Below are 25,318 nucleotides of genomic sequence, written 5' to 3'. Positions count from 1 at the left end.
AACCTGGAGGTGGGGAGCTGGGAGGGAGCCGGGGTGGCTTCGAGCTCCGGGAAAGGGGAGGGTGAACCTCCACGAGTCACCTGGGGCCTGGCGGCTCTCTGGAGCAGGCGCAGCTCTGGGTGCAGCGAGACCTTCCCGGGAGGGGCAGGCTGAGGTGGGGCCCAGCCTCTGTGGTTCCTTGAGGGGCTCTGCCTGCCCCTGCGCTCAGACCCGCCTCTCCTCTGGCTGCAGGAGACGTAGGGTGCCCAGGCAGTTCTTGCAGTTTCCCCATAACTGTCTGCTTTCCGTCCCACTTCAGTTCCTGGATTTGATCTCATCCTCCGGGAGAAGAGACCCCAAGAGCGTGCAGCAGCCCATCCTGCTTAAGGAAGGGTGAGGCGGCAGGAAGGAGGCTCGGGGCCAGGGGGCCTGCCCGCGGGGCCAGGGGTGTCCAGAGCTGCCTGGGGCTTTGGTCTGTGGCTCTGAGACACCTCAGAGCTGCACCCCTGTGCTTGTTCTCTGCTGAGGCAGAGAGGAGGAGAAACACCCGTCTGCAGGGCGGGGGTTGGGGGGAGACTGAACGGCCCCCAAGTAGTCAGAGGCTTCTGCCTGGTGGCTCCCTCAGCAGAGTGAGGGCCCCTGCCCTCCATCAGCCCCCCATGCAGGAGCGTCCCCCGCCGGGGCCCAGAGCGCAGGACGCAGCCCAGAGCCCCTGGCTTCCTACTGTCTTTGCCTCCAGTACATGCTTGCAGGGCCAGGGCCTACTGCCGCACTGGCTCTGGGAGCACCTTCAGCCCACGTTTTGAGGGCAGGAGCTCTGGGAGACCAGGGTTGTCAGCAACTTGCAACCTGAGGTTGACAGTTGACACCAACCCAGGGGCTAAACTTATCACAAGTAGAGGCCTTCATCTTTTGATTGTTAAATCCTGTCCCTTGGAAATAAGATACTGAAACCCCATAATCCGTATCAAATGTCACAGGAGTGGAAGTGGCGAGCTATTCTGATTTTGTGACTTTGGCCTGCGGGGGTGGGCAGGCAGGTGCCCTGGCCCCAGCCCTCGGCCACTCACCCACCAAACTGGCCTGTTCACGGCAGGTTCATGATTAAGAGGGCACAAGGGAGAAAACGATTTGGGATGAAGAATTTTAAGAAAAGATGGTTCCGCCTGACAAACCATGAATTTACTTACCAGAAAAGCAAAGGTAACAAGACAAGGTCACTTTTTACTTGTTTTCACATATTTTATTCCAAGGGATCAGAGCCTCACCTTGGGCCCCGTGGGGCTCCAGGTTGCTTTTGGGGTGAGCACTTCCTTACATGGGAGGTGGGGGCTCTGAGAGGGTGGCCTGGGTGGCGTGTCTCGGGCTGGACACCCTTGTCCCATATGGGTGGCCTGGTCTGGATGGTGGGCATCCCCAGGGGACTCGAGGCCCGTGGGAGCCTGCGGGGGGACCGGCCCCTCCTGGAGCTCATGGCGTGCTCTGCCGCAGGGGACCTGCCTCTCTACAGTATCCCCATCGAGAACATCCTGGCCGTGGAGCCGCTGGAGGAGGAGTCCTTCAAGATGAAGAATGTGAGTCCCGCACCCACCCCGCCCCACCCCAGGCCCTGGTCTGCTCCTGGACCTGTGAAGCAGAGAGCCCACCCTGCCCATCGGGTCGGCCAGGACCCATGGGGTTTCTCCCAAAGTCAGCTTTGGGCGGAGGCTGTGGGGCCCTCCATCCTGATGGGCCTCCCACAGGCCCACCTCTGCTGACCATCCGAGCGCTGGCACACAGCTTGGGGACCCCCGCTTTGCCTTTGCTCCCCTGACACTGTGGGGGCCGTGGGGGTGGAGGACAGTGCCTGGCTTCTGCCTGGCGAGCAGCGCCACACGCTGGGGAGGAGGAAACACAGCCACCCTGCCCCTCCTGTCCCCCTGCAAGCTCCGAGGGGGGCACAGGGGCCACACTGGCCGCCAGGACGACCCACTTTCCGAGGGGCTCGTCTCCGGGCGGCAGGTCCCTGCAGCCTCGTGTGGGCACCGTGGGGTCCTGGCCCTCTGTCCCACCTCCCTCAGCTGTCTTCCCAGAGCCTGATCCGAGGGCTTTTCTGGGTTGTCTGTTTTTCTCAGAAAATCTGCGAACTTAGGTCCTGTTTATCCTGAGTCTGCTGCCATTTCTCTTCTCTAATTCTGTTTCTAATTTTTAAAATATTTTTTATATTTTTTCAGTTTCATTAGATGCATTTTGTGTAAGTCATGTGCAGTCTTTTTTGAAGGCAGATGGGGTGTAAATACTGATAGATAAAACTTGAAATCCTACACACGGTTCACTGGTCTTCCTAAGAGACCCTGACTGTGACCGGGAGGGTGGCGGACAGCGTGGGCCCCGCTGTCCAGCCGTCAGTGGGCGAAGCCCCGTCGGGAGTGTAGGCATCTGCTCAGCGGCCCCAGACTGAGCCTCTCTTCTCTGTGGCTTGTTTCCGTGTCCCGAGGGCTGGGTGGAAGGAGAGATGACCCCACTGGGTCTCCCTGAGGACGGTGGTGGCCAGGACACCCCTTCATCAGGTGGATGGAGCGGGCAGGAACCACCTGGCCAGGCGGTCAGCGCCTTGCGCTCTCCTCTGCCAGACAGTCGTCATCCTCAGGGTGCTCACAGGCCAAGTGGACGGCAGGCGGAGCCCAGCAAGGGGCCTCCGCATAGTCGGTTCCCCTTTATGTGTTGAGTCGTCATGGTTTATGGTTCTGGGGACGTTCCGGTTGAGCAGGATCCTGAGGATGGTCATCTGGAGCCCTTTGCACAAGGGACCCTCCCGTGAGGAGGGGTTTCATTTCAGTGTTCAGACAAGTTGCCTCCCATGCCCTTTGGGGCTCAGCGGGGTGCCCTCTAGGCTCTGGGCATCTGCGTCCTGTGTCCTCCGAGGTCACTGAGCACCCTCGTGTCTCGGGACCACTCCCCCATGACCATGCCGAGGAGGAGGACCTGGAGCTGGCTGGGAGCTGACCCTCTTGCGTGGGGGCAGGACCGGCCTGGGCCGACCGCGGCGCCCCAGACCCGCCTCCCCGCCTCCCCATTGTTGCCCCAAGCTGCTGCCGCAGCCCCTCCAGGCCCGAGCGTCCGGTGTCCACCAGTCCCTCTCCCGGCTCAGAGACCCTGGCCAAGTCTGATCCTCCCACCCCACGTCTGTCTGCCCCCGGCGCTGGACCCCTGCAGGAGGTCTGGTTTGCGTAGCTGCCTCCAGCTGCACGGGGTGGGTCTGCCTGGCCTCTGTCTGGTCTGAGGCCAGCCCCGTGGCCACAGAGGGTTAGTGCTGGCTAGGCGGATGGTCAGAGGCAGCTGCCCTCATCCCGCGCTGGCTCCTGACCTTGGCTTCCTCCCTGCCCCCAGGGCGATCTGAGGTGATGTCTTGGGCTGGGAGGTGGCCCCGTGGCAGGTGCGAGGGTGGTCCGCACCCTTGTCCTGCCCTGTGTGTGTCTGCACAGCATTGCGGCGCCCCCCAGGCCGGTGACAGGTGCCCCCAGGATGGGGCTGGGGGCAGCCCACTCCCAACGACCAGGGAGGGACACGGTGTGGAACCGTACCCTGAAGCAGCCAGAGTCGCTCATTCCATCAGGTGTAGAGTGATTCCTTAATGATAATAATTAGAAGAATTAGTGTGAGAAGTATTAGAGGAAATTCCCAATTTCAGAGTTCTTTTCTCTTGCTGCCTCCCCAGAGGTGTTCCCACGAGCTAACTGTAGGCCAGCGTCCTCCTCCACTTGCGAGACGTTTTCGAAGGCCTGGAGAGTGCAGGCCCTGTCGGAGGGCCCAGCCCATGGGGGGATTGGAACAGAGTGCCTTCCTCCAGGGTGTTGCCTCTGTCCAGCTGTATACAGATTGTGCAGTCTGCGGCCTGTGCAACAGTGCTTGTGTGGGTAGGGCCGGCCAGAGGAGCCTTGGCTATTCTCTCAGGAACCTGAACTCCAGCTCCTCTGGGAATCCTTCAAATCCTGTTCTGTCTTGCCTCTCTGAGCACACCTCCCCACCTTGCAAAGGCCACCTTGGACTTTGATACCCTAACTCTTGGCCCCCTGCGCCGTCTGACAAGTCCAGCCTGACAGCCCTCCCGGGGCCAAGCCTGCCGACCTCCCTGCTCTTCTGTGGGCGGCCTGGCTGTGTCTGCTGGGAGTGCCCAGCCCTGGCTGCCCCAGGGCCTTTGCCCCTGCTGCACACTGCCCCCACTCAGCTCAGTTAACTCCAGGTGGCCCATCCGATTGCAGCTGGAGGACCATTTACCTAGAGGTTCTCTCCTGACCCTCGCTAGCCCTCCTCCCTCACACAGCCCCTGTGCCCTGGGTTCACTCTTGTCTTTGGCTGGCTAGACGCTCACAAGAGCAGAAACTCCGTTTGGGCAACTGAGTCCCCAGAACTTTGGACAATGCCTTGGACGCAGGAGTGTTTGTTGAGTGAATAATAAACAGGAACGGCAACAGAGGCTCTGAGAAGCCTCAGGGGGGACATAGCATCTGCCTGGAGGGCAGAGGAGGGGCCCCTGGCATGGCAGGCTGAGAGGGGCACCTCTCGGATGGACAACAGCACGTGCACTGGTCCTGAAGCCGGTCTGGGGATGCAGATAGGAGGCTGGACAGGTCTGCTGGGGCATGTCTTGCACAAAGTCCGTCTCACTCAAGGAAGAAGGAGGCCCAGGGAAGCTGGCACTTTTGTGTAACGGCCACATCCACTTCAGCCATCCCGGGGGCAGGCTGGCGGTACACCTGGGGCCCAGGAAAGGCAGCGCCCAACCCAGCCGAGCAGGGCTGAGCCAGCCAAGCCTTGCCGCCTCACCGTGCCCCCATGCAGCCTGGGCGGGTTGGCACGGCCAGTGGCAGCCCTCGCGGTGCAGGCCGGGGGCTCTGCCGTGCGCCCCCCTGAGCCCTCCTGCTCTCAGATGTTCCAGGTCATCCAGCCCGAGCGGGCGCTGTACATCCAGGCCAACAACTGCGTGGAGGCCAGAGCCTGGACTGACATCCTCACCAAGGTGAGCCAGCGCAACCAGAAGCGCCTGGCCGTCTACCACCCGTCCGCCTACCTGAACGGCCACTGGCTGTGCTGCAGGGCCTCCTCGGACACGGCCGCGGGCTGCTCCCCCTGCACTGGGTAGGTCGTGACCAGTCAGCGCCCCAGCCCCAGCAGGGGTCAGTGAGGGGCCGGGTCCTCCATCCTTAGGGGCCGCTAAGTGACCAACATCACAACTGACCCTCCTCCTCTCCACCGCTCTCATGTGTCTGTGCAGCGGCCTCCCAGCAAACATCCAGCTGGACATCGACGGGGACCGAGAGACCGAACGCATCTACTCCCTCTTCAGCTCGTACATGAGCAAACTCGAGAAGATGCAAGGTGAGGCGGGGCTGGGGGGAGCCAGCGTTACAGCGCTGGAGCGGAGGAGGCTTCTGCAGGCTGGTGGCTGTTCTGGAAAGTTACTTTAGGAACAGTTTCTGTGGGTAATTTTAAGATGGGATTTAGCTTGCCGCCTCTGAACTGCAAAATTCTTGAGAAGGTCCTATGTCTTAGTAACTCCCATGCCCCCAGAGGGTTTCATTTTCCAGAGAGACATGAGCATGTGTGTGTGTGTGTGTGTGTGTGTGCATGAGTGTGGACCTTTTATGTTGTGTGCATGAGTGTGGACACTTGTGAGCGCATGTGTACATGAATGGACTGTGAATGGACAGTTGTGAGTGTGTGTATACATGTGTGTGGACCTGTGTGAGTGTGTGCACATGAGTGTGGACCCGTGTATGAGCGTGTGTGCATGAATGGACAGTTGTGAGTGTGTGTATACATCTGTGTGGACCTGTGTGAGTGTGTGCACATGAGTATGGACCCGTGTGTGAGCGAGTGTGCATGAATGGACAGTTGTGAGTGTGTGTATACATGTGTGTGGACCCGTGTGAGTGTGTGCACATGAGTGTGGACCCGTGTGTGAGCGAGTGTGCCTGCCCAGCAGCTCCAGGCATGTCGATGCAGCTGCGTCTCTCTGGGTGTTCGTTGCTCTTCTTGCCCTACTGAACTAAGCAGTGTAGGTGGGACAAGTCAGGAGGCCCAGGGGCTTGGCTGGGCTGCATCACGAGAGGCAGATGCAGGACGGATCCCCCAGCCATGCCCTGGGGCCGGTGCTTCTCAGAGCTGGGGTCGGACAGTCTGCAGTGGGCCCTGAAGCCCCCCAGAAGGAGCCTGGAAACAAGACTGTCAGACTCTTGTTGTCCACTGGTCTGGCCTGGAAGTGTCCGTGTGGCCTGCTTTGACAGGCATGCAGCTGCCTGTCCGTGAGCTCCGCCTGCTGTTCTTAGGCCCACCTCCCTCTGTGCACAGCGCCACACAGCGACCCTTGTGCCCTTGCCCCTGACGCACCCACAGTCTCACACCCCCGTGGCCTGCAGGTTCCCCTCCACCCAACAGCCTGTGCTCGCCTCTGTCTTTGCGATGATGGTCGTCTCAGAGCACTTCACCTGTGATGCACATGAGCCTTGAGAAGCAAGTCTGGTGTGACTCATCCCCACACCCGGAACTCAGGAGGCACTCGGCACCTGTTTGCTGGATGGGTGGATGGACGTCCAGCAGAGGGAAAGGGGTCTTGAGCACCTCGCCTCCCTCCTGGGCAGCAGTGATCTTGACAAGCAGGGTACACAGGATGTCAGTAGGATTGGGGACCGTGTCCCCCACTTCACGGAGGCGCCAAAGCACTGAGTCACTTTCCACGGTCTTCAGGCCTCTGCCTGGAACCTCAGTGCTTCCTTGAGGCCGACAGTCTGCCTTCAGAGGCTCTCATCCCTTTGGGATCTTGTCTGTGTTCGCCAGACTGCCCTGAGCACTCAGCCTGTGGGCTCCTGTGTACCAAGGCCGCTCCCCTGGAGAAGCAGCCTCTCGGGGCTTGGAGGTGGCTGTGTCGCTGTCACCCGTCCCCAACCCTCACGCACGGACCCTGCTCAGTGCTCCCCGGGAGCTTGGTGATGGTGCAGCTGGGGCCTCGGGCGGGCGGGCCCAGAGCAGGGCTGGCAGGATCCCTGCTGAGGGGCTGGCGTGGGGCCCCGGCTGCCATCAGAGCCGTGCAGCCGGGGTCCTGGTGATGGTGACTGGCCACCCTATCTGTGCCCCGGGCACAGACCCGGTCATCTGGGCCTGGGGAGGGCTCGGAGTGACTCCAGACGCAAAGCAGCACTGCATGCAGGCCCAGGGCCGCCGTCCGCCCTGCGACCGGGTGGGCCTGACCTTCCGTCTCGGGGCGCAGACACTGATGTGTGGCTGGGCCTGTGGGTCTTTGTGTCCTGCATCACCTGGCCCTTGGGTGTCCTCCTGACTTCAAGTACCTTACCTCCGTTGTCACCTGGCAGAGTCCACCTCGCCGCCCTCTGGTCCTCAGGATGTGGCTGGCCCATCGGCAAGTCCGCATGTTGACCTGTCCGTGTCTGCCCTGTGCTTCTCCTTGTTCCTGGAGCTGTTTCATAAAACCATGCCCGCTGCCGGCGGGCATCAGCACGAAATCCAGCACTGCCAGGCTCGCTTTTGGGAGCCTGTTAAAGAGGAGTGGGTGAGCTTCCTGGCCTCCAGATGCTCGGGGTCTGTTTTTGGTCCAGTCACAAGTCTGGTGTCTGACATCGGGCTCAGAATTAAGACCTGCTCCCCCAGCCTAATCTTGGGCCCTCCTCCCAGCCTCTCCCAGCGTGCTCCTGTCACCCTGGCCGTGCTCCCTGACGCCCTGGGACGGTGCACGGCGCTGCCGCTGCCGCTGCATCACTTGAATCGTGTCTGACTCTGGGCGACCCCGAGGACTGCAGCCCGCCAGGCCCCTCTGTCCGTGGGAGTCTCCAGGCAAGAACACTGGAGTGGGCTGCCATGCCCTCCTCCAGGGGAGCTTCCCGACCCAGGGTCGAGCCTGAGTCTTCTGCCTTGCAGACAGGTTCTGTATCGCTGAGCCACCCGGGGAGCCCCAGTGCTCAGCACACAGACCCTAATTCAGAGCCACGTTGGCATCCCCTGCGAGACCAGCTGGCGCATCGCCCACCAGGCAGCGCCGACTTCCTCCTCCAGGAAGAGGCCCACCGACCACCCTGTGAAGCAGTTCACGCAGCCCCATCCTAAGGCGGCCTGGGTCTCCCTGCCTGCACCCTGTCTCCACCCCGTCCACCTCCCCAGTGTGGTCCTTCCGTGATTCCCATCCTGCTCTCAGCAGCCCCGTCTCCCAACACGGCTCACTGAGGCTCGGCGCTTCAGTGACTTGCTCCAGGCCAAGCAGTTAGCACAGCAGGGCTTCGGGGAACAGAGGCAGGCTGACGCGGGCTCGTCAGCCGGTGTGTCCCCCCGACTCTGGTGCCCCCGGGTCTCTGCTTCTTTATCTCTTAAGTGTGGAACCGTCATCTTCCTCACACCGTGTTCCCTTTTCCCTTGAATGTTTAAATCTCAGTTACCCTTTGCACAGACTCGTGGTTTTTCAGTAAGAATTAGGAGATTCCTTCTGAGTCAGTAAAGGCAGTGAAGCTTTCTGTGACAATGGTGATGACAGTAATAGTGATGATGGAGGTGGTGATGGTGATGATGGAGGTGGTGAAGGTGATGTGATGGTGATGAAGGTGATGGTGGTGACGATGGTGATGATGTTGGTGATGGAGGAGATGAGGTGATGAGGGTGATGATGCTGGTGATGAGGGGATGAGGTGATGAGGGTGATGATTCTGGTGATGAGGAGATGAGGTGACGATGGTGATGATGCTGGCGATGGAGGAGATGAGGGTGATGATGCTGGCGATGGAGGAGATGAGGTGACGATGGTGATGATGCTGGTGATGAGGAGATGAGGCGATGAGGGTGATGATGCTGGTGATGAGGAGATGAGGCGATGAGGGTGATGATGCTGGTGATGAGGAGATGAGGCGATGAGGGTGATGATGCTGGTGATGAGAAGATGAGGCGATGAGGGTGATGATGCTGGTGATGAGGAGATGAGGCGATGAGGGTGATGATGCTGGTGATGAGGAGATGAGGTGATGAGGGTGATGATGCTGGTGATGAGGAGATGAGGAGATGAGGGTGATGATGCTGGTGATGAGGAGATGAGGAGATGAGGGTGATGATGCTGGTGATGAGGAGATGAGGTGATGAGGGTGATGATGCTGGTGATGAGGAGATGAGGTGATGAGGGTGATGATGCTGGTGATGAGGAGATGAGGTGATGAGGGTGATGATGCTGGTGATGAGGAGATGAGGTGATGAGGGTGATGATGCTGGTGATGAGGAGATGAGACGATGAGGGTGATGATGCTGGTGATGAGGAGATGAGGAGATGAGGGTGATGATGCTGGTGATGAGGAGATGAGACAATGATGGTGATGATGCTGGTGATGAGGAGATGAGGCGATGAGGGTGATGATGCTGGTGATGAGGAGATGAGATGAGGGTGATGATGCTGGTGATGAGGAGATGAGACGATGAGGGTGATGATGCTGGTGATGAGGAGATGAGACAATGATGGTGATGATGCTGGTGATGAGGAGATGAGGTGATGAGGGTGATGATGCTGGTGATGAGGAGATGAGGGTGATGATGCTGGTGATGAGGAGATGAGACGATGAGGGTGATGATGCTGGTGATGAGGAGATGAGACAATGATGGTGATGATGCGGGTGATGAGGAGATGAGGTGATGAGGGTGATGATGCTGGTGATGAGGAGATGAGGTGATGAGGGTGACAGTGGTAGTGATGAGGAGATGAGGTGATGATGGTGATGATGCTGGTGATGAGGAGATGAGGTGATGAGGGTGATGATGCTGGTGATGAGGAGATGAGGGTGATGATGCGGGTGATGAGGAGATGAGACGATGAGGGTGATGACGTTGGTGATGAGGAGATGAGGGTGATGATGCTGGTGATGAGGAGATGAGACGATGAGGGTGATGATGCTGGTGATGAGGAGATGAGACGATGAGGGTGATGATGCTGGTGATGAGGAGATGAGACAATGATGGTGATGATGCTGGTGATGAGGAGATGAGGAGATGAGGGTGATGACGTTGGTGATGAGGAGATGAGACGATGAGGGTGATGACGTTGGTGATGAGGAGATGAGGTGATTAGGGTGATGATGCTGGTGATGAGGAGATGAGGAGATGAGGGTGATGATGCTGGTGATGAGGAGATGAGACGATGAGGGTGATGATGCTGGTGATGAGGAGATGAGGTGATGAGGGTGATGATGCTGGTGATGAGGAGATGAGGAGATGATGGTGATGATGTGGGTGATGAGGAGATGAGGTGATGAGGGTGATGATGCTGGTGATGAGGAGATGAGGTGATGAGGGTGACAGTGGTAGTGATGAGGAGATGAGGTGATGATGGTGATGATGCTGGTGATGAGGAGATGAGGTGATGAGGGTGATGATGCTGGTGATGAGGAGATGAGACGATGAGGGTGATGATGCTGGTGATGAGGAGATGAGGTGATGAGGGTGATGATGCTGGTGATGAGGAGATGAGACGATGAGGGTGATGATGCTGGTGATGAGGAGATGAGACGATGAGGGTGATGATGCTGGTGATGAGGAGATGAGGCGATGAGGGTGATGATGCTGGTGATAAGGAGATGAGGAGATGAGGGTGATGATGCTGGTGATGAGGAGATGAGGCGATGAGGGTGATGACGTTGGTGATGAGGAGATGAGATGATGAGGGTGATGATGCTGGTGATGAGGAGATGAGGTGATGAGGGTGATGATGCTGGTGATGAGGAGATGAGGAGATTAGGGTGATGATGCTGGTGATGAGGAGATGAGGAGATTAGGGTGATGACGTTGGTGATGAGGAGATGAGGCGATGAGGGTGACAGTGGTGGTGATGATGGTGATGTTGATGATGAAGTTTATGATGGTGCTATCAGTGGTGATGATGATGATGATGGTGATGCTCTGCATCCCAGACCAGGGTGAGGGGCCTCATGCTGGCTCACCTGGGCCAGGCAGCGGGAGTGCAGGACTCAGCTCAGGTGTCTGGGGTCAGATGGGGTCCTGGAGGCCACAGTGTGGTCTTCAGCAGGAGTGAGGTGGTCTTAGGAGAAGTTACCTGTTGAGCAGGTGGGGCAGTGTTCCCTAGAAAGCTGCCGGCAGCAGGCTCTCCTGACCGCCCTGGGGCTTGTGCGTGCCCCTCGTGGGGCATCCTCGTAAAAGGGGGTGGAACCCAGCACCCCTCCTCAGGTGGGGCTTCATTGAGCACATCTCCCCAGACTAGCCGACCCTGCCTGGCCCAGGCTAGGACAGAGCCAGCTCACCCCAGAGAGGGTCTGGGGCCTGGTACTCAGCGTCGGACCCTCAGGCTGAGGTCCCTGGCTGCTTCCAGCCCACGGGCGTCTCCGCAGTTCAGGGGCGACCTGGCTCTTGGCGGCTTCTGTTTCGTGTGCATTTGCACGAGCGGTTGGTCCTTCCTGACGTGCTCCAGGGGTGGCGTGTCTGGGCCCCCCACACTGACCTCAGCCCTCCCTGGTGCTGCAGAGGCCTGCGGAAGCAGATCCGTGTACGACGGGCCAGAGCAGGAGGAGTACTCCACGTTCATCATCGACGACCCCCAGGAGACCTACAAGACGCTGAAGCAGGTCATCGCTGGGGTTGGGGCCCTGGAGCAAGAGCATGCCCAGTACAAAAGGGACAAGTTCAAGAAGACCAAGTACGGAAGCCAGTGAGTATGGGGTCTCGGTGGTGCGGGGAGCCCGGGGGCACTGCCTTGGACCACCTGCCTATGGGCAGGGCAGGCTTCCTGCCTCCTTCAGAGCAGGTCCCTCTGGACTGTGTCCCAGAGCAGTGCCTTCTACCCCCACCCCCAGACCCTCAGGCCCCCAGGCCCCCTGCCTCCCGAACCATTTGCTTCTGAAGTTAGGCTTCCTTGGGCCAGAGGCCCTGCCTCCAGGAGCCACCTTCAGCCTCTCTTCAGGCTGGCCGTGGACCCCACCCCACGTCCTGGAAGGGACGGACGGCAGAGATGCAGACTGAGCCAGGCCACCTGCACTCCGCGCCACTGGCTGCAGGCGGCTCAGCCAAGGGTCCCTGTCCTCCTGCTCTGAGTGTGCGGTGATGAGAGTCCATAAGCATTGGAGCCCACAGATCCATGCAGAACTCACCCAGCACACACCTGGCGTGGGCCCAGCCCGCCTCCCTGCTCCCCCTTCCTTCCAGGGAGCGCATGGGTTTGGTTTGGGAAGGGAAGGGGGCCTCTGGAAGAGATCCCAACTCTGGCCAGGCTGCGAGGGTGCCCAGCGTCTCCGGGGATGCCGACCGTGTCTGCTCCCTGCTCCACAGACATTTGCATCACCTTCCAGACCCTCTAACACCCTCTGTCAGAGCCCACGCCAGCCGTGTCAAGATGCTGCCTTTTCCTAAACGTGGCAGACCTGCCATGTTGGAAACAGCCGTGACTCACAGCTGTGCCAGCATCCGTAGCCAACCGGACGCGGCACCGCGTGGCCGCTCCCGGAGCTCACAGTCCGCACACGCCTGCACGACGAGCCCCACCCTCTGGGACTGGGCTCACGGTGGGCGCGTCCCTGGGTGGTTTCAGGCTGATTGCTTCCCTTGCTGGTCTGCATTTTCTGTGCATGTTACGAGGATTGTGCATCACAAGCCAAGGTAGGAGCAGGCAGTGAGAGCTCAGAAGTATGCCAGGCACGGGGCAGCCCGTGCTCACGCTCCCGTCCCCACACCCTGTAGGGAGCATCCCATTGGAGACAAGAGCTTCCAGAGCTACATCAGGCAGCAGTCTGAGACCCCTGCCCATTCCATGTGAAGTCTCTGCACAAGCTCTCCCAGGATGGCCCTGAGCTGCACCGAAAGAGCCTTGCTGGGGGAGGAGAGAACCAGACCAGAGGGCAGCTCGTCGGACGTCCAGCTCACAAACTCCTGAGGCTCCCGGGCCACTTCCGGGCGGCCGCGCACTTGGTCACGTCGGTGGCAGGTGAGCTGGCCCTCCCAGAACACGGTGCTGACAACACCACAGCCTGCAAGGCGCGTGCCCGGGTCACACGCACGCTTGTCTCTGCGGCACTAAGGCTCTGCTTCGCCGGAGCAGGGACGTCCTGAACATTACTCTCCTGCGAGCCTGTGTCCGGGCGGCCACCAGCACAAGGCCTCCTGGTTTCAGCTTTGACGTTGGTGCCACCCCTGGCCGGAGGGTCAGAGCCACACGGAGATCCCAGCTGGAGGATGGCCTTGATCTTTGGGAGCAGGAGTCCTCTTGCAGAGATTTCCTGGGGGTCCCAGCCTTCATTCCCACCTTGCTGCTGAAATGCATCCACCCAACTGCTGCATCAAGGAGAGCTGTGCTGTTTGCTGTCAGTGGGACTTAAAGCAGAATGCCACCCTGGTGGGAGTTTGGGGAAGTTTGTAAAAATGGAAATGTGCAGTATTTTCAAGCTGTTTTTCTTAATATTTTTAAAGAACCGTTTTAAATTAGCTCTTTGATATAAAGTATTACTAACTTGGAACATCCAAGCCTCTACCATTCAAGGGAGGTGCCACCTGAGGACAAAAAAGGGAATGGGTGTGTCTCATGGGTGACAAGGGAATGGGTGTGTCTCATGGGTATCACCCCTGTTCAGAGGGTCAGAACCACATGGAGATCCCAGTTTGAGGACGGCCTCGATCTTTGGGGGCAGGGGTTCTCTTGCAGAAATTTGGTGACAATGGGTGACAAAAAAGGGAATGGGCATGTCTCACAGCGGCCAAGTCAAGTCCCTGAGAGAAAAGGAAGGGGGAACCGCTGGGCCAGCGCTGGGCGGCCTCGGGAGCAGATGCCAGGCCCAGGCAGAGCTGCTGCCTCTGACGCCCTCAGGTCAGCCAGGCTGAGCCTGAATTTGGAAAGCCCCATTCAGACCCCTGGGACCCGGTACCCTGTGCCGTCTGTCACTGGAGATCCAGATGCAGATAGAAATGTTAGCAGTTGTCACAAATGGTGGAAGAAAATGTTGCAAAAAAGAAACTTGCATCACACAACTATTAGGCTGCTCCAAACTGCAATTTTTAACATGAATTTGTAACTTAATGTTTCTAAGATATTAATGATGTGCGATGTATTTTACTGGCTAATTAAAACAGACCTTTTATTCTTTCTGAGACTGATTTGGTTTCACAGGAGCACCCACTGATAATATGCACCTGTGGAGATGGGGGTGGGTGGTGGAGCGGGGCAGGAAGGAGTTTAATGCCACTCACGTGATGGCAGGTGAGGTTCCCCTGATGACCAGTGGGGTCCTCATGATGACGGGTGGGATCCTTCTCATGACAGGTAAGGTCCTCTGACAGCAAATGAGGCCCGCCTGACGACAGGTGAGGTGCCTCTGATGACAGATGAGGCCCCCCTGACGACAGGTGAGGTTTCTCTGAGGACAGGTGAGGCCCCCCCAGTGACAGGTGGGGTCCCTTGAGGACAGGTGAGGCCCCCCTAATAACAGGTGAGGCCCCCGAGGACAGGTGAGGCCCCCCAGTGACAGGCGGGGTTGGCTGGCGGGTCCCAGGCCTCCTGTGAGCTACGGTGCTGTGAGATGTTCAGGGATGGATGTGGGAAATGGGGATCAGTCACTTTGGCTTCATTCTGAACATTGACAACACACAGTGCTGTCGGCCAGGTGCTCAAGGAACCTCTGCTGTGACTTGTCCCCCATGGTCCCAGAGGAGAAGAAAAGTCTGTGCTGAATAGATCATCAGAGCCTTTCTGTTAGACTCTGTTACAGGCTGAACTGTGCCCCACACAGTGTGAAATCCTGACCCCCAGGACCTCACAAAGTGACTGCATTTGAGACAGGCCTTTAAAGAGGTGACGAAGGTCACCTGAGGTCCCTCAGGGGCCCTGGTTCAGTCTGACTGATGTCCTTTTAAGAAGAGGTGATTAGGACTGAGACACACACAGGGGATGACCCCGTGAGGACGTGGTGAGGAGACGGCGTCCACACTCCAAGGAAAGAGGCCTCCGGAGAGCAGCCCAGCCACGCCTAGACATCTGACCCCTGGCTCCAGACCCAGAGTGTCTGCTGTGGACACTGCCCAAGCCCTGGTTATGGACACGCCAGCAAAAGGCCCCACTTAAAAGGCAGGGAAGGGTTTCGTCAGCACAGTTCTGAGGATCCTGTCCCCAGGTGGCGACCCACCCCCTCGATGTCACATTTGAGCGAATCTCCCCTCATCTGGTGTGGGGAGGACACAGGGTGCCACCAGGGCCCAGACTGCCAGCCAAGTAGCGTCACCACCGCCCCCCAAGTCCTTCGTCCCTGCGAAGAGTCAAAGGATTCGCTGAAGGCTCTGCAGACGTGGCTCCAGGAGCCCCGGGAGCCACGTGCTGGCCGCGACCGCTGGCCCTCTGCCTCTGCTGCGGCTGGGCGCCTGGGGAGGCCGCTTGGAGCCACATCCTGGGTGGCCTCTGCCCCTGCAGTGATGTCACAGGGGCCACCTAGCAACAGGGCCGGTGCCCGTGGGCAGCTCCCTGTGGGGCGACGCCATGTGCTCCAGCTGAGGGCCACTCGGGAGCGCCACCCCCAACTCTGCTGTGACCAGAAGGCGGGGAGGATGGACAAGGACGGCATGGCCGCCCACAGGAGGCACCGGCCCGGCCCCGGCGCCCCTCCCACGGGCCTGGGCACCGCACACCTCAAGGCGGCCAGCGAGATGGCCGAGTTGCAGCGGAGCCGGAGTGTGGGCGGCCTGCTCCAGAAGGGGGACCCGCCGAGCTGCATCAAGAAGCTGTGCAAGGAGCTAGGTGGGGGCAGGCGGCTCACCCAGAGCTAACGTGGGTCCCTGATCCCTGCACGTGGGGCTGTGGGGGCCCATCCTAAGGGCCGGGGGCTGTGGGGGCCCATCCTAAGGGCCGGGGGCTTTGGGGGCCCATCCTGGGGGCCGGCCTGGGGCTTCTGGGGGGCCTGCTGTAAGTTCCGCTGAGGGCAGGAGGAAAGGGTGAGGACAGAGACCTGGCCCCTGTGGCCTGTGAAGGCATCGAGTACTTTGGGAACACCTCTGGCTCTTGAGGTGGCGTGGAAAGTGTCTCGGGTTCATAGTGAGGCTCCAGGGCGAGCCTCGATTCCACTGTGGGAACCAGGGGCCTCACAGGGGCAGTGGGGAACCTGTGGGGCTGGAGCCGCCCACCATACATGGCACAAATGAGACTCTTACATTGTGAACTGTGCACATTTGCATCTTATGTTGTCTGTTTCCCACTCCAGCGTGTTGCTAACCCTGCAAGCGGGCAGTGGTGTGCCCACGGTGGGGATGGGTGCTCGAAATGCACTGGTGCTGACGTGGACCTGCCCCTCGAGGGTCAGCTACCCCGGGGCAGCAGGCCCTGAGCTGGTGGAGAGACGGGGAGCTGCCAGTCACGGGTGGGGCCCCTAGGTCGTGGTTCTGAGAAGGCCACGCCAGCAAGCGCCCTTTGCCAAGACCGTCATTCAGGCCCAGGAAAAGAAAGTGAACAGGAATGCGACTGGCCGCTTAAGCCCTAGGAGTGCCATTAAGAGGCCGTGGTGTAAAAATACTTGTTTTCTCAGCTTAAAAATCCAAAGCTGTGTCGGAGGAGGAGGTCACCGCACAGAGGCCACTCCATCTCCCCCACCCACCATCCAGCACGGCCGCTCTGTGTAGGGATCTCAGGAGGGCTGAGTCCCCGAGAGGAGACCAACCCATAGCCTGCTCAGAAGCACTGCAGGTGGCAGTGGGGTCTCCCAGTAACACTGGCCTCAGACCTTCCTGTCCAGCACCGCGTGGTTTCCCGAAGTTGGATGGCCGGGCTTGCCGAGCTGAGCCTCGTCCTGCCCTGCGCCCACCTGCCCCGAGGCTCCAGGCCCAGGAGGTCCCGGACAGTTCAGAGGGGCTGGAACACAGCGGGCCTTGCTGCCCACGTGGTCAAATGGAACAAGACATGGCCCCCCTGAGGGAGCGCCAGAGACCCACCCGGCCTTGACGCTCGCATGCAGGGATCACGAGGGAGGAGGCTGGTGCTGCCTGACCTGTGGCTGTCAAGACCACAGGGTCGCAGACGGGGGGGCGCCTCAGACATACCAGCCAGAAGGTGCAGAAGCCGCTGGAAGCCGCAGAGCCGTGCCTGCACTCTGAGCGCCTCGCCTGGGACCCACACCCTGGCAACCAGCTCGCCAGAACCTGCCCCGGGGCCGCCGACCAGCCCCTGCTCCCGATGGCCCTCCTGCAGGGCGTGTCCCGGAGGAGGAGGGCCGTTCGGAGGGTGGGCTCCGGGCCTCGGGCTACTCCACATGGTGGGACCCGCTGAGATCCACGGGCCGGAGGAGGCTCTCCTGCTGTGAAGGGAGTGAGGGGCGCCCTCGCTGCAAGGCAGTGTCGGTGTGGTCGTGCAGAGGGTTCTGCGATGTCAGCCCCTCGCCACCTGGCCTGCCCACCCTACACGCTCATCCCAGACCTATGGGGGCGACTCAAGCTCAGACAGTGACCTGTGAGTGGTGTGAGGGTCGCTTAGAGCCCAGCTGAAGGGAGGCAGCAAAGGGGGGCTCTACCTCCAGGCCAACTCCTGACCCCCTGCGCCCCCTCCTGACGCTGCTCGTGGGGCCCAGGGGAGCAGCCCTCCCGTCTGCCTGGAGATCATTACAGACCCTGCAGACATGCCCAGAACCTGCGTGAATGCAGGATCTTCCTTAGAAGGCAGATGGGGGACCCACCAACACGAGTGTTTCCCTTTCTGACGATGCTGCGCTGGAGGAAAAGGCGGTAGCTCATTCTGCGGCTGTGGCGGAGCAGAGAAGAACCAGCTCTTCCTGCTGATGCTTCCTCTCCTGTCAGTCCACGCAAGAGGAGGGAGCTGTGGAGAGTATGTGGGCCAGCCCATGCACAGACACGTGTGCACACACTCACACACACAGGGATAGGGTGCCAGCACACACGCATGCACACACTTGCACACACAGGGACATGTGTGCCGACATACACGTGCACATGCCCGCACGCCCAGACATGTGCCCCAGCACATGTGCTCACACACAGGCACATGCACCAGCACACACGTGTGCAAACTTGTACACCCACAGGCATGTGCGCCAGCACAAAGGCACACACGTGTGCACGCAGTCAGGGGCTGCTGAAGATTTTCCAGAAGTCACCTTGGAGCACTGCCTGCAAACAGCGGCTCCTGACTGTCCGGGCCCTTCCTGCTGAGAGCAGTGGAGCTCTGAAATGACCTCTGAAGGCCCGCTGCGGCTGCACCCCTGGCCTTCAGGACTTTGTCTCCGGGTGGCCAGGGCCTGCCTGGGGACAGCACAGCACAGGTCAGTAGGCGCCCTGGAGCCTGTGCGGGTGCTGGAAACGGAGGAGGACGCACAGCACCCAGTTCTTACCTGCAGGGAACTCAGCCCAGAGGCGAGGGCAGGTCCACGAATGACCCAGCCCGGGGCGTGGGTGCCGAGTACCAGGGAGGCCAGGCCTGGCAGAAAACTCCCTCCACGGAAGGTCACTTAACCCTGGGCAGGGGGCCCAGGTCCCCATGAAGGACGGCGCTGGAGGATGTCAGGAGCCAGGGACACAGGCTCAGGGCTGGGGGAGGAACAGCGTGCGAGGTGGCGAGGGCCAGCGGATGAAGTGGCACAGCTGGCAGGGCGCCCACAAGGGGCTGGCCCTGACCCCATCCCTGGCGGTGCCCCAGCCCCGAGGCCTGCGAGCTGAAAAGACCCTGAGTAGCCAATCTGGCCACCAGACTCTGTAGGAGACCCTCCAGAACCATGGCCGCCAGAGGCGCCCTGCCGGGCATCCTGCCCAGAGCGCTCCTTAAAGTTGGGAGCCTCCTAGACTGTGCCAGCTGCAGGACCAGGGCCCAGGGTGTGTCTCAGGCTGGGGTGGGAACCGGGCCATCAGGGGCAAGGGGTTCTGGAGCAGCCACAGGGCGCCTCAGGCTCAGGGGGCCTGAGAGGTTGTGGGGCTGGAGCGCAGCAACCTCGGGGCCCCTCCGAGGGTCCTCTGAGGCCCCGGGGCCTGTGGGAACCCCCACTGTGAGCTCCAAGCTATGGAGCAAAGAGCCTGCATCTCACCAGGAAGCCACAGCCTCCTGCTCGGAGCTCAGGGCTCACGCTGCCCCATGAGGCCCTGAGACGCGGCCCCCCTGCTCCCCATATGTGAGGCGCCCTCCTCTGCTCATGGACAGACCCCGCAGCCAAGAACCCGCCCCCGCAGTGCCCTGGGCCGCTGATGCTCAGATGCCGCCTCCAGGGGGCCACAGACCAAGTTCCCCCCGCCCCCACCGCTGCTGCCTCCAGGAGAACACAGCAACGCCACAGGCTCCCCAAGTTCCACTGAGAGGGCAAGGCCCCACAGGGACCCCCTCGGCCCAGCTGCGACCCCTCAGGGCCCCTCACTAGCCTGCAAATTGCTGATGGGGATGTCAGGGCCAGTGGCCTCCCGGGCGAGGATGCCGGGGGACTTGGGTCCAAACGGGAACAGAGCCAGGCTCCCTGTGGGTGGCTGTCAGCATCCTTGCAGACTGACCGCAGCTCTGCTGCCCCTCCTCAGAGTCCGAAGACCAGGGGAAGGACGTCAGGAGTGAAGCAGAAGATGCCAGCTGGTGAGCGGCCTCAGCACAGCGGAGGCAGCCATGCAGATGCGTGCGGGGACGTGGGAGGCAGGGCGGGAGCCAGGCCTGGAGGCCCTGAAGGAGGGCAACAGGGTCCAGGGAGGCTCAGAGGGGCGGGCCACCCAGCAAACAGCAGCGCGGCTTAGCCCGGCCCAGCTCCTCAGCACTGGCACCTCTCTGGTGTCCTTCCCCGGGATCTCCAGAAAGAAAGCTTGCCCTCCGGGAGGCTGCCAGGGCCCCGGGGCAACCCTCGCGCTGGGCGGGTCTGGGTCAGGACGGCCCCTCGGAGCCCTGCGTCCCTGCCTCCGCACCTCCTCTCCCCCCAGGGCCTGCCTTGCCCACCGCCCCCGCCCCTCTGCCAACGCAGGGGCACCGCACGGGCTCCCAGGGTTAGGGTTAGGGTTAGGACGAAGCTGTCCAACTGTCTCCACCCCCTGCAGCCAGGCCAGCCTGGAGGACAAGCAGGACGGGGCCCAGGATGCCCGCGGGCAGGCGCCGGAGGACACAAAGGTGGAGGAGGCCAGCACCCGCCGCGAGCAGCCGGCTGGAGGGGAGGGCGCAGACGAGTGCACCCCGGAGGCCAAGGTGAGCCATGCCCCCCGCCCGCGCGGCCAGCCCCCGGCTCAGCCCTGCCCACTTACCTGGCCTGTCCCGCCGCCTCCTCACAGGAACAGGAGCCCGAGTCCATCAAGCTAGACGACCTTCTGGAGAAAGAGGCAAGACAGTCCCGCTTCAGTAGTGGAATCAGGCGGGGAGGCCGCGGGGCGTGGTCCTGCTGTGGACGCCGGTCAGTCCCCCGGGCGGAGCCGGGCTTGCGTGGACCGGCCCTGAGCGCCCTTGGCACCGGGCTCTGTGCTCCGCCCTGGGGCACCTTAACCCCAGCTCGCAAAGCAGCACCACACTCAGGGGGCAGGGAGTCCTGACCGAGACACCCTCAGCTCAGCCTTGTGGGGAGACCCAGCCCAGCCCGCAGCCCGGGGTAGAGCCCTCCCTGGACGCCGCCCACCCCCAGGCTCGTGGGGGTGGAGAGGAGCTGGGCGGTCTTGTCAGGGTTTACACCGGTGGCCCTGGGCCCGTGTCCGGGGGTTCCGGGATTCCCTCCACTCCCAGAAACACTTCTCCCGGTGTCGACCAAAGCGCTACCACAGGAGCACTTTCGGGGCTGAGCCAAGGAGCCTGAGGGGCAGAGACGTGGGGCAACCGCCACACAGACCCCAGGCCCTCAGGCCCTGTGTGCGTCTGCACCAGGCGGAGGGCCGCCTGCAGACGGAGCCCAGGAGAGCATGTGGGCATGCAGCGTCCGCCCAGCTCTCGGCGTGCCTGCCCACCCAGGCTCTGGTTCTCAGCAGGTAAAGGTGGGGGGCCCCTCTGGGTCATCAGGGACCTGATATGAGGTGACCGAGGGGGCTGGGGAGGCCAGACCTCCCCGCCCTCTGCCAGAGCTGCCGTGGAGGCCTCGCCAGCCCCACTGCCAGGAGCTCCCACCACACACAGCCAGGGTGTGGTGACCCCGGGGTAATGAATGCCCAGATCTGAGCACCACGGGGCCTCGAGCCCACGCCCCTCCCAGGAAGCTGCACTCCTCGCCCCTCCTCAGCCACACCCGTCATCCATGTGTCTCTGATTTCCCTCCACAGAAACCATCTGTGTTTGTGGACATTGACCTGGGAGACCGTGCCGAGGAGGTAAAGCGCCAGAGCCGAGAAAGCCGGGCCACCCACAGGGAGGCAGCAAGCTCGGGGCCCACAGCGGTCCTGGGAACGTGCCCTAGCAGGGTGTGCTGGCCGCTGAGGAGAGACAGGGCCTGGGGTTTGAGGGCTGGCCTGGGGACCAGAGGGCACCCGGGCCTCTTTCTCACTCCCTCACGCCAACCCACACGCGTTTCTGCGCCACCAGCAACACCAGGGCCTGGGTCAACACTCGAGGTGCCCGGGGGCCTCGAGAACCTCTTGTGGGATTGTGGTCCAAGCCAAGAGCTGGAAGATTTAGTCTCCACATGCAGGGAAGGCTCACACAAGTCACCATGCCTTTCCATGACTCAGTTTTATCATCTGCAAAATGGGAATCTTAATACTTGCAGCCCAGCATTGTTCTGTAGCACCCTCAGAACACTGCCTGGTGCCCAGAGAGCCCCTGTATCAGGTACTATCTTCCCCACCACCACCATCGTCCCTGTCTCCACCATCATCAAGACTACCACCCCACTCACTGTCTCCATCAGCATCAGCTTCACTGCACCACCTCCAACACCACCATCATTTCAGCACCACTCTCTGTAAATGGAAGTGGTTGACCCAGTGGCCTGACTGGGTCTTTCCAACACAAATATTCTCCGTTTCTGTTGTAGTGAGTAGCCGTCTCTTTGGAAGCTTTCTCTAATTCGCCCCTGCCTCAGGGCTGCTCCTTTCCAGGTGGTACTTCCTAGCTCTTTGCCCTCAGAACACGATGCACGGTGAAGAGAGTCGGTGACTGGCTCACCCCAAGGTTACCGTGGCTCAAGAAGGTTCAGCCAGGGGCACAGCTGGGACTAAGGGACCAGGCCTTCTGACTTGCATTCCAGGGTCAAGGGCATGGTTCCTTGGTCTGGGTCCCCTAGCTAGAAATCCCTGCCTGACGGGGCCTGCTGCATGGGAGGACGCTCAGGGCTGTCTCCATGGCCCCATCTTGTTCTCGGCGGGTCCAACAGGTCCAGCCTTGGTCCCTAATGCCTCCCACCCCGTCCCCTCAACTGCTCCCACCCCACAGGTGATCACGTGCATCACGAAAGAAGAGAAGCAGTCCCAGAAGGACATGGGGGATGTGTCAGAGGACGAGTGAGTGAGGAGTCCACTCAGGGGAGGTGGGCTGGGGTCAGGGGAGTGTTTGTCCCAACGCCTCCACCCTCTTGGGTAGAGATCATGAGGCTCTGGAGCCAGGAGGAGGCATGATGCTCGCCCGAGGGCTGTGGGTCGATGGTATTTTAATCGGTACAGAGAAGCACAAAGAAGAAAATAGCTATTCATCCACTTCTCACCTGAATTAACTGTACTAATATCTCAGCTAATTTGCTTGCACAGTTTTAAAAAGAAAAATTTCTCTGTTTACCTTGTAAAATTGATGTTTAAAATAAATGAAGTCACATGAAATAGCACAACAGAGAGGAAAAGTTTAAAATACCCAAGTGCCACCAACTGGAAACAGTGGGGGCATCTGGGAGCCTGGGCCTCGAGGGACCAGGAGCAGAGGCTGGAGCGTGGGCGAGCTGGGGCGGGGGGCCCCCGGCCACACTCCTGTGCTTCCAGACGTGCTTGGCCGCAGCATCCCGGGCCTTTGCGACTTGGCGGTGGCTGTTACTGCCTTTCCTCGGGTTGGGTTCCGGGGGGACAGTGTCCCTGTGAGGAGGTCTCACCCCCAAGTCTGTGCTGATCTCTGCTCACACGGCCAGGCACACAGCTTTTACCAAGGTGTCAGGACTGCCTGGCATAGCCTCAGATCTAAGCTTGCCAGGAAAGTCTTCCTTAAGCTAATGTCTGCTTTTCTCATCGTTTCTTACTGGATGTGGTGATGGACTTGGTCACCCTGGACACAACCTGGCAGCTCCTTTTCTGCCCCAGGCCAGGCGGGCCCAGGCCCACCTCTCAGCCTCCGGGTCTGGCTCCCACACTCTGTGCTCAGCGGCCCCAGAGAACCTGTGGATGGGCCATGCCTAGGAACCAGGCCTCGGCGGCCGGCAGCTGCTCGGCCGACAGGACAGGGTCTGCTCATAGAGGGTGCCTGGATATGCACCAGGGAGGCGGGGTCACCTGCCTGCTCACCCACAGCCTCAGTCCGTCCAGTTGGCCCCCTCGGGCACCCAGGTGCCTGTTAGGGGCCCATTGGGGCACTTTGGCCCAGAGCCATGGAGGTCCCTGTGAAGAGGAGTGCCATCTGACCCCAGAGACAGCCTTGGTTGGAAGTGGAATCCCCAGAGTCCCCCCTAGCAGGAATAGGCACAGGCCACAGTGCTCTGGAAACACTGGGCTGGGGTGGGCACTGTCCACCCGTGATGCCTCTTCACGGCTGGCTGTGGATGGATGGGGCAGCAGGCTCAGTGGGCCTTCAAGGCCTCTTGTGCTCAAGGGGCTCCTGTTGGGCTGGAGAAGCCGAGGCAGCAGAGGGGAGGGCCCCAGAGGGGCCTGGGAGCTGTCTCTGGCTGGCGAGCTTACCCACGCGGAGTTGGTGGGAGAGGGCAGAGTGCCTCTCACACCCTCCCCTCGGTCTCCAGGTCCAGGACCAGCTGGGTGTGCTGCATCCCATACTCCACCAGGAAGAAGGTGAAGGAGAGCGCGTAGGCTGGAGAAGGTAACTCAGGCTCAGGGAGGGGCCGGGCGGAGGGCAGGCTGCCTCCCGGGTCCTAACCCAGACCTGCCCCTCTGGCCAGTAACTGGGCTTCCACTTGGCTCCTGGGCCTGCCAGACCCGGAGGGGCAAGGATGCAGACAGCTGTCCTGAAACACCAGAGGAGCCTGCTTCAGAGGCGCCGTGACCGCTTCACACACGATGATCCATCACTGGGAAGCGATGAGGCCATCTTTTAAAGACGCAATAAAAAGTGGATGAAAGATGTTGTACCTCTCAAGGGCCCCATCCCTTCTTGCCACGAATCTTGTCCCAGAAAATGTACATCAGGGAGGAGAAGCAGCTCAGGGACTTATCTCCCAGGTCACGTGGTCACACCTCCCAGGTCACGTGGTCACACCTCCCAGGTCACGTGGTCACACCTCCCCTCCCAGGTCATGTGGTCACACCTCCCAGGTCACGTGGTCACACCTCCCCTCCCAGGTCACGGGGTCCTGCAGCACCACACTTAGCCCCAGACCCCCCAGGGGCCTGGCCCCAACCACAGCTGCCACCAGGGCACAGCGGGACCTGGGCATTGGTCCCTGAAGACCAAGGGGCGGGCATTCCTACAGCTGGACTGGGAGCCCTAAGGACCGCACGGAGGAGGTGCAGCCACAGGGAGATGCTGCCTGCAAGGGGAGGGATAGAGGACCTGGAGGGGAGCCGCACCAGGGAGATCCCACGAGATCTGCGGCTCCTTTGTCCAACCAGCTGGGGCTTGGCAACCTGCCTCTGGCCATGTGTCTGACTCAGTCCAAGACTGAGGACACGGTATCACAGCGCTTCCTGAGGACGCGTCCATGGCCTCCACCAGCAGGCACAGCCTCCCAAGCAAGTGTCCCCATCATCCCTGCCCCTGGGTGGCAGCTCCCAGCTCTGGCACCTGGTCACCAAGATGGACACCGAGAGAAGCTTCCAGAGAATTGCCCAGAGGAGGCCACAAGCCAGGAGTGTGACTGGTCCCCAACCAACACTCGCCCTTGTCCATCCCTGGCCACCACGGACAGCTGGCCTGGTTCAGAGCCACGGAAGGGCCGGGCACAGGGCAGCCCCACACATGAGCATGTCTGGCTGCAGGTGGTGACCTTCGCCTCCTGGGTCAGCTGGGGCGCCTGCAGGGAGCCAGTCGGGTGGCCCGTGAGAACCGGCAGGGCAGTGTGGGTGTGGAGGTGGCTCCTGCCCACTGGCCAGCCTCTAGAAAGGCAGGTGGACCCTGCCTGGGAGCCTTCGATCTGACCCCCAGGCCCACTGAGGCCACAGAGAGACCCCTACCTGGGGAGCTGGGCCACAGCCAGCGGAGGCAATACCGTGACCTGGGTCACCCTTGATGAGCGTGGAGCCCTAAAGTCACTGCTGGCGGCGGGATCGCTCGCTCCGGTGAAGGAGGGAGGCCGAGCCCCCACCCTTGCTGCCTGGGGGCCGT

The 25,318-nt window shown here is 60.9% G+C and overlaps 2 protein-coding genes across 6 annotated transcripts in view; both read left to right on the top strand.

Moving 5' to 3' along the window:
- The window catches only part of RASA3 (RAS p21 protein activator 3), a 90,392-nt gene extending 76,315 nt beyond the window's left edge, over window positions 1–14,077 (top strand). Inside the window, exons 18-24 of the mRNA XM_043891548.1 lie at window positions 299–372; window positions 1,076–1,182; window positions 1,471–1,553; window positions 4,889–5,097; window positions 5,234–5,337; window positions 11,473–11,656; window positions 12,682–14,077. Coding sequence (XP_043747483.1) covers window positions 299–372; window positions 1,076–1,182; window positions 1,471–1,553; window positions 4,889–5,097; window positions 5,234–5,337; window positions 11,473–11,656; window positions 12,682–12,757 — 837 coding nt within the window. The 3' untranslated portion in view covers window positions 12,758–14,077. The remainder of the gene's footprint in view (window positions 1–298; window positions 373–1,075; window positions 1,183–1,470; window positions 1,554–4,888; window positions 5,098–5,233; window positions 5,338–11,472; window positions 11,657–12,681) is intronic.
- A 130-nt stretch (window positions 14,078–14,207) lies between these two features.
- Window positions 14,208–24,116, top strand: C30H13orf46 (chromosome 30 C13orf46 homolog). Of its 5 annotated transcripts, XM_043891551.1 has the most exons (8): window positions 14,208–15,718; window positions 19,477–19,528; window positions 19,978–20,122; window positions 20,206–20,253; window positions 21,175–21,222; window positions 22,283–22,350; window positions 23,781–23,857; window positions 23,937–24,116. In XM_043891551.1, exons 1-7 carry the CDS (start codon window positions 15,121–15,123, stop codon window positions 23,845–23,847), a joined length of 1,026 nt encoding a protein of 341 aa, XP_043747486.1. In that variant the 5' UTR covers window positions 14,208–15,120; the 3' UTR covers window positions 23,848–23,857; window positions 23,937–24,116. The 5 variants fall into 5 exon arrangements, 4 of the variants coding, with proteins under 4 accessions (XP_043747486.1, XP_043747484.1, XP_043747485.1 ...); XR_006338790.1 differs by lacking the exon at window positions 23,937–24,116 and having other exon boundaries at window positions 21,175–22,350; XM_043891549.1 differs by lacking the exons at window positions 23,781–23,857; window positions 23,937–24,116 and having other exon boundaries at window positions 21,175–23,740.
- The last annotated feature ends 1,202 nt before the right edge of the window (window positions 24,117–25,318 follow it).

The sequence above is a fragment of the Cervus elaphus genome, chromosome 30 (genome assembly GCF_910594005.1).
Source record: "Cervus elaphus chromosome 30, mCerEla1.1, whole genome shotgun sequence".
In the NCBI taxonomy this organism is placed as follows: domain Eukaryota; kingdom Metazoa; phylum Chordata; class Mammalia; order Artiodactyla; family Cervidae; genus Cervus; species Cervus elaphus.
The sequence above is the reverse complement of the archived record's forward strand: the minus strand, read 5'-3'. Positions and strand labels throughout refer to the sequence as shown.